The sequence below is a fragment of the Cajanus cajan genome, chromosome 3, assembly GCF_000230855.2.
Source record: "Cajanus cajan strain Asha chromosome 3, NIPB_CcT2T_4, whole genome shotgun sequence".
NCBI classification, from domain to species: Eukaryota; Viridiplantae; Streptophyta; class Magnoliopsida; order Fabales; family Fabaceae; genus Cajanus; species Cajanus cajan.
In genome coordinates, this window is record NC_138519.1 from 73,475,955 (window position 1) to 73,484,434 (window position 8,480).

Consider the following 8,480-nt stretch of genomic DNA (forward strand, 5'->3'; position numbering starts at 1 on the left):
TGATTATTTTTATGATTGATTATAATATAATTTTTTTAAATTGTCTTTGACTCGTTTTAAAGATAAATATTATTCTATGGTCATAGAAGATAAAATTTGAATTATTTGTAGCTGGAGGTATGACCTTGGAGATTTAAATGAGTAATGAATGAAGGTGAAAAATCCTATTGTTAGTTAAGGTGAAATATCCTTTTATTGGTTGATATTATGATGATGCTCATTTATCCTGACTAGTCACTACAAGTATAATTCAAATTTTAATGTTAATTATCATTAATATATTTTTTTTAGTATTAATTATTGCTACACATGTTATGTGATTATAAATATTTATTTAAAAATTGTTCTCACTCCTTATGTTTTCTTGTGTAATATAATCATAAAAATAATTAAATAAATATAGATGGATGTTCCAGCAATTCCAGCTCATTTTCCTTCAGTAATTTCTGCAGTCTTCTCTAGCACAACATGGGGTGTTGATGTTGTAGCCAACTCAGTTACTTTCAATGGAATAGCTGTGTCTTCATTTACTTTTTCTCCAAATCAAAAAATTCCAATCGTGATAGATGGGCCCATAGTTGTTACTTTTTACTTACCTCCAGCAAATCATGTGAATCTTATTGTAAATTTGTTTCAACCACCCATGTAAATATTATAATAGAAGTAGAAAAAGAAACTATGATGTGTAAATAGGCACGTATGGGAAATGTTTTCAATAATATGTAATATATATGTAAAAGTAAGCAACTACGCACGTAATGATAAATATTTATGGTATGGTATGATGTATAATATTATTATTATACACGTGTTTTCTAGCTAGAAATATATATATATATATATATATATATACATATATTACTGAGATTAATATTAATACGACTAGGCGTTTACACTTGGCTCATCACGGGTCCAGGTTGAAGCGGGTTAGGAAAAAACTCACTATTATATATATATGTGTGTGTGTGTGTATAGTTATTATTTGAAATTTTGATTAATATTTTCTTATATATTTGTATTTGAATCAATGATAAGCTCGATTTCTTGATATAAACAAATTATAACTTTTTATTTTATCCATTAAAATAGGAACATGTTATTAAATTCTTATTTTTTTTAATTTTTAATTTTTCAAAAATCTATTGAGCCAACTCACCTAATTCACCATTTTGTGGTAGGTCGAGTCGAGTTAAAATTTTTCCAGCTCACCAGAAAGTGGGTCGAGTTGGATTGATCCATTTAAAACACCAACCCTTTAGTGAGCTAGCCCATGTGAGTCGAATTGACTCACTTTGACACCTCTAATGAGTGCTTCTAGTGTTATCTTTACTATTGCTCACTTAAGCAATCAAATGACTCACTTAAGCGAACATAGAACGCTTTGGTGCGCTTCACATTTGCTTTGAGCAGTTGTTTCTTATACCTAATGCTTTCGACTTTATCTCACTCAAGCGACTAAGTTAATTCACTTAAGCGAGCTTATCATACTTTACTTCTCTCTCTTGTTGGCCTTTCCTTCCTTTTTCCTTATAACTCAAAAACTAACAAAAGACATCAAAATTAACCACTTAAAACTTAAAGAAACTTACTAATTAAACATGACTAAATTAAAAATACTTAATTTTTACATAAATGTGGCTCCAAAGCATAAAATACTTTCGATAATTGTCCAAATTGGATAAAAGATATTGACATAATTAACAATTATTAAAGATATATTTGATAATAAAAAATATATATATAAAAGGAAATATACTTAGCATATAAGGGGTTGTAAATAACAAAAGTCCAATAAGAATAGGTTAATTAGATGAACCAACAAATCATTAATCTGAGTGGAATATTAATGTCCTTTAAACAAAGTCTCGAATTTGAATCTTTGAATAAGAAAAACATGGTTGATCCAAGTGAAACTATATTTAGATTCCTTAACTTTTTTATATTATTAGATAAAATTTTAATTCAATTATTATATAAAAAATATTTTTTTTTAAAATTTTCCCTTTCATTTTAATTAATCTAAATAGTAAGTTTATTATTTTATTTTCTTTCTATTTGTAACTTTCTCACTTTTTTCTTTCTTATCTTTTTGTAATCATATTATTAGCGTGAATTATCAACTAATTAACTTTATCGATAATTAATTTTTACAAGAGAATCCAACTGATTATTTTAGTGTCGTCTCCCTCCCAACTATGTTCTTTTCATTCAGAAACCTTATTTAAGAAAATCATGACTAATTTAAACAAGTTTATTGCACCCTCTCATCAATGGATGTAAAATGCAACTCGGATGACGCTGCAATGGCTCTCCTGGTCTTGCTGGTTGCGGAGTTATCTTTTGAGATCATCATGCTAGCAATTTGGGATGCTTCTCTTTTAATATTGGCATTAAGAATGCTGTGTTTGTTTGCGGAACTTTTGGCTGTAGCCAAAGTTGGGGAGATTGCTCATGCAAAAGGCTGAAACCATTTTTGGTTGGAGTGATGAGATTCTCATGCAATTAATTGTTCTAGCTTTCAAGGATCATCATTTGGTTCCCAGAATTAGGAATAGATGGAAAAACATTGTTTCGCTTACTAAATCTATGACTTTCATTGGGGGCTACATTTTTTGTGAAGACAATATATACTTGTGCAGATAGACTTACCTCACATTGAACTACTTTACAGTTCTGGTGGTGAGAGTTTACCCCATCATTCATTACTCCTTTCTTTGTTCGAGATAGACAAACTCTTTCCTTATTATAGGTTTAGATGGTGCTTTGTACTAATTTTCTCTTGGATTTTGGCTTCGTCCTCCCATGCTCCTTTTGTATATTGTCTTTGGTTGTTTTATGAGATTAGTCTTAATTTGCTGCTATGGATTTCTGTTTGCTTCGGTTTTGACATAGTTAGGATGGTTGCAAATTTTGGCTCTGAGAGTGCTTCCTTTTTGCTTAAAATAAAATAAAAAAAAAGAGAGAACAAGACTAGTCATGGTTTTAAATTGCGGACTGCAACACGTGTTGCGGCCGCAATATTGCTGTTGCGGCCTTGTCCGCAACGGCATCGGACCGTAATTGTGATGATACTGGAAATTACACATTTTTCCGCAACGTAACGGTGTTGCATTCGCAACACATCTGCAATGTACCGCAATACATCCGCAATACGATAAATTGATACTATAATTTTAAAATAAATTAAATTATTTATTAAAATAATAGAATATTTTAAAAAAAAAGGAATTAAAATGTATAAATCCTTAAAAATAAAATATATATTGATAATTATAAATTTTTTATATTTAGTGAAAATAATTAATAATCTCACACTGCAACAGCCGCAATCGCTCGCAATACCGCAATACCCGCAACCGCAATAACTGCAATCGCGACCGCAACCACGACCACAACCACGACCACGACCACGACCGCAACCGCAATTTAAAACCATGAGACTAGTTATACTCAACGACTTGTTGATATTTCTTTCCTATTTCATCCTAGTTCTATAAGGCAGATGAAAATTAAGTAAACTTGTTCTGCAACTACTTTCTTATTCATTTAACATAGGGGTGATAAAAACCCGTGACCCACCCACAATCCGTATTAACCGACGTAAATTTAAGTTTTTTGATTGAGTAAAATTTCTTCTTCGGATTTTCAAAACAAAATTTTCGGTTACACATGAATAACATCGGGCGGGTGCAGATTGAAGAAAAAAATCTGTAGAAGTCTGCACCCAACCGAATAAATATACATATGAAAAAAAATCTGAATAGTTATAACTATTAAATATTATTATCATGTAAAATATACATATATGTGACTTCTTTATTTATAAAACTAGTTAATAAATTAATGTATGGAACTTTGTGCAACTGACAAGTAGAAAATTTATACCTACTTGGCCACCTCATCATTTTATGATAATAATTACTCCTACGTTTTGATTTATCCATCAAATTAAATCTCCTCCTTTTTACTGTTGATTTCTACTCTCATCAATCTTTTACCCATAATAAAAATGTTAAATTAATCAAATGGTCACTCTCTCATCTATCTATCAAAAATAAATATTTTCTCCTTTTTGTTGTGATTATTGTGCTTATCAAAAATATTTTTGAAGATATTTCTTTTTTTTTTCTTCTATAAAACAAAATATATTCTTTTCCCTTCACTAGAGACTAGAGGTTGTTTCTCTTGCATGGAACATAATAAGTTATAGTTCTGAAATACAGTTTAACAACACCAATAAAGACTATCGGATGTCCACTATCCGCTTAAATCAAATTGATAAACCCGCAATCCGTTTAGAGAAATTTTACTGTATTTACTATAATTGTTGAGTACCGAAACAGTTATTTTATTTTTAATTTTTTTTATTATATTTACTTATTTTATTTTTATTTTTATTTAATATTTTTAATAATTTATCTGTATAAATTTTTTTTATATTTTTATATTATTTTTATATTTTTTAATTTATATTTTAATGTAGCATTTATTATAATTAAAAAGTTTAATATTAATATTTTGTCACATAAATAAAATTTGTTATGAAAAAATTGACCTTTTGATTATTTTTTTTTAATTAATCTTTTTGATTGATTCATCTTATACAAGTTTTTAATCTAAAATTTACGTTATTTTTAATTTATTTTTTAAAATTTATTTATTTACATAATTTGATGTACCAAAATCCTTCAATTTTTATAGGTACCATAACAACTCCCATCCATTTAAACTAAAACCCGCATAAACCGATCACTTACACAATCGACCTTAAAAAAATACGCACGATTCTAAGGCCATATTTTAGGCCTATATGTATATTATTTTAACACTTCCAGATTGTTGTACATTCTTCTCCCTGAGCCGTACCAATGTACCATAAATCCAAAGCTGTACTATATATTGATTATTCTCAAGAAAAAATTATTCTATAAAATATATTTATTCCGTCCTAGGTAACGGAGGGCCAGTAACAGTTGTTGTTATGTTACATGCGTATCTTCTTTTGGCGCAATGATAGGTGTACGCAAAATTGGTAGAACAAACTGTTGTATCCTACTATTTACCGTGTGAGTAAAACTTTCGGGTCCTTGCATGTAGAATCAAAGCCAATAAGGTGCAAAAGAAACAAAAGCAACCCCATATGATAAATGTGTTTCTATAGCATTCCATGCCCATGCAATTTCCATGTCTATTTCCATGTTCATGTCCTTCCTTATTGTATAGAAGTGCTGCTGAGTAGCCAAACAAAAACGAGCCAATTGGAATGTTGGCCACCACCAAATTATGGTTCACTGCAAAATTCTCAGTGCCAAATAGCTCAGTGGTTGTGGAAACAGCAATGGAAGTGATTGCTCCAGTGCACACTCCAATCACCGCAGTGCTGATGTATAGTGCAAGGTCAGTTTTGTTGAGAAGTAAGAAAAATGAACCTGTTGTTGGAACCATCACTGCCAATATAGTAGCAGGTCTTGAAATTCTGCACTTTCCCCTGAACACAACAGTTATCACTTATCAAATAGCACATCTACAATGATCAAAGTTTCAAATTGTGGTGGCATGGTTGTGGTTTCATCTAGGGCATGTAAGACACAATGCCATCGAAGGCTTTGTCTTAGGCCCTAATTATTTAAGATTTTTTCTTTTACCTTTTTAATAAATTATTATTTATTTATATTGTTAGGTGATAAATTTAATTTTGAAAAGATATATTATTTATTATTATTTTTATTAGTAAGACTATATAATCCTAAAAAGATAAATATGAATGTTATTACAAATCATTTAAGCGTAATTTTATTATTAATTGTTTTAAAAAGTAAAAAAAAAAAAAATTAATGTGCATTTGGACTTTACCTCTCCTCATCATTTAAAAATAAAAAATTGTTGAAAATAGTGAAGAGTTTAAAATTAATGAATGAATTTATTATTGGTATATATATATATATAGAGATATTTTTGGTCAAAATGATAACTAATAATATTTTTTTAGTGATTATTTCGTATAAATATTCGAACAATTTATATTTTTAGTTGAAAGTCGATTTGAATAATTTTGAGATGTTAAAATACTTTTTAATCATTTTAATTACTTAATTTTTTAGTTTTTATAATTTAAAATAGATATTTTTAACCTTTGTATTTATCTTTTTAATAATTTTTAGTCTCTATAATTTAAGATAATATTTTTTAGTCTTTGTGTTTAAAGTTTTTTTCATCCTTTTAGTCACTATTATTAATTTTTTATATTGAAACACCATTTTTTTACACTCACAAAATTGAAGACCCGTATCACATTAATACAAAAGAGACGATATTACAAAAAGAATTAAGACATAGATTAAAAAAGAATAAAAAGGTAAATATAAAAATTAAAAAGATATATCTTAAATTATAAAGATTAAAAAAAGTTAATAAAGATAAATATAGCAAGTACAAAGTTTTATTTTAAACTATAAGGAGTAAAAAACAAAGTGAATAAAATTATAGAGATTAAAAAAATATTTTAATCATTTTTAAAATAAAAAAAATATAAGAAAATTAAGAATTTATATTAAATTAAGATTTGAATATAAATTTTGTCTTAAGTTTTATAATTTCTAGACAAAACCCTAATTTCATGGTGTTCTTTAATATTGTGAGAAATTAGGGATACTGTACATATAGTCACAGTTATAGATAACTTAAAAACCTTGACATTGTAAATTTTTAATCAGCTATTTTTTAAAATGTTGATAGTCATTATTATATTGAATGAAATTAGATAGACTAGAGTCTAGAACTCACAAACTCACATGGTAATAATTATTTACATTAAATGAAATTAAATATACGTGCAATGATTCTACAGTACCTGTAGAAGTAGTCCAAATATGATGGAATGAGACGGCCAAAAAACCCAAAAGATGAAGACAATGACACCAAAGATGAAGTACCAGAGTATCCCCTGGATTCAGCTATTTGTCCCAAGTTATTAAGAAACACTAAACCAATCGTTGCTCCAGAAAAGTATACCAAGAAATACAACCAGAAATCTATTCTTCTAAGCAACAACTTCACTCCAATTTCTTCTCTCACAGCAACCACTTGAACTTCTCTGCTATCTTCTCCTTCATCTTTCACCTCATTATTTTCTATCCTCTCCTTATTAGTGTTTTCCCCATGAAAAATATTTTGGATTCTAATGTGTCTCACTCTATTTGTGTTCCATGATCCAACTTCCTTGAATTTCAAAGAAACTGGGACGACTAGAGGCAAAAAAAGGGACACTAGAATACCAATCAGGATGGCCAAAGAAGATATTTTTCTCGTGACAAATTGCAAGCTGCTCATCACAGCATATATTCCTGTGACAACTGTAATAACAAACAATAAAGCAAATCCAATACTACTGTTCTTAGGACCTGTGGCTTTAAATTCTCTGACTAGAGGAGCTGCTAAAAGGGAAACTGTAAAGGGCAAGAGTGAGTTAAGGAAGAGAAAGGTTCTAGCCTTGTGGTGTGGAGAAAAAGCTCCAACTATGTTGGTATAAACCTTTGCACTTAGTCCTTGATAACTAGTTGTTATTCCCAAAGCAACTTGACCTTCAGATGGGAAGTTCCTTATGGTGACAACATAGCACACTGTGTTGATCCAAGAAACGCTATTGCCAGCAAGGAAAGTTAGTAAAAAAATATGCCAATAGGACAAAGAGAAAATATGGTTGGTTATGAAGAGATATTGCACACCATAAGCAATTAACCCTAGAGTTGAACCAATGAAGAGAACAAGCCATAGAGGGAGATAAATGGAAGCAAGGCCAGAAATCCAGCCAAAAAGTTTGCCTGCATCAGAGGCAAAGGCAAGGTTATTGAGCTGCACTTGGGAGATGGAAAGAAGCTGTTTCAGCTGGGAAGAGTAAGCAGGAAAATTAGTGTTTGTTCCACTTATGGCTTGGAGCCAAATGATGCCTACAAGGCTTAGCCATTGATGAGAAGAAGAAGGAGTGGTGAAGAAAGTTGCGAAAGACATTTGAATATATTGCTCTTCTTGTCTCATAAAGGTGAGGGATGCGAGCTTATATTTTTTCGGAAGAGTATAATTAATTAAATTGCTAGGAGCCTAAGTTAATTCATACACCGCATCTTAAATGTATAGAAAATACTCAATCAATAAGTTTTTGTTAAATACTAATGTAATTTTTATTAAATATTACCGTTTAATAATTTTATATTAAATAAATTTTATAAATCTAATCATAACATTGAAAGTTCTTTAATTTTATATATATTATATATATATAATTTTATATTAATCTAAAATAATTTAATATTTTATTTATATAAAACAAAATTAATACACGCACGCACACACACGAAAAACATTTGAATATGTTGCTCTTCTTGGCATAAAGGTGAGAGATGTGAGCTTATATTTTTCAGAAAGAGTATAAATCAATGTAATATTAGATTGTTAACTTACATTTTAACTAATGTAATATATAT

The 8,480-nt window shown here is 29.2% G+C and overlaps 1 protein-coding gene across 1 annotated transcript; it reads right to left on the bottom strand.

The window, feature by feature from the left end:
• Positions 1 to 3,363: 3,363 nt before the first annotated feature.
• On the bottom strand, positions 3,364 to 8,102 carry LOC109802801 (protein NUCLEAR FUSION DEFECTIVE 4-like). The gene is made up of 2 exons (XM_083072151.1): positions 6,851 to 8,102; positions 3,364 to 5,488 (listed from the first exon to the last, which is right to left on the bottom strand). Exons 1-2 carry the CDS (start codon positions 8,032 to 8,034, stop codon positions 5,056 to 5,058), a joined length of 1,617 nt encoding a protein of 538 aa, XP_082928277.1. The 5' UTR covers positions 8,035 to 8,102; the 3' UTR covers positions 3,364 to 5,055.
• Between the last annotated feature and the right edge of the window lie 378 nt (positions 8,103 to 8,480).

Bases quoted from the DNA above. Each gene is read 5' to 3' on its own strand.
- LOC109802801 (XM_083072151.1), bottom strand. From the start codon at position 8,034: ATGAGACAAGAAGAGCAATATATTCAAATGTCTTTCGCAACTTTCTTC. The intron at 5,489-6,850 runs GTACTGTAGAAT...TGTTGTGTTCAG, and splicing joins TATTTGGACTACTTCTACAG to GGGAAAGTGCAGAATTTCAA.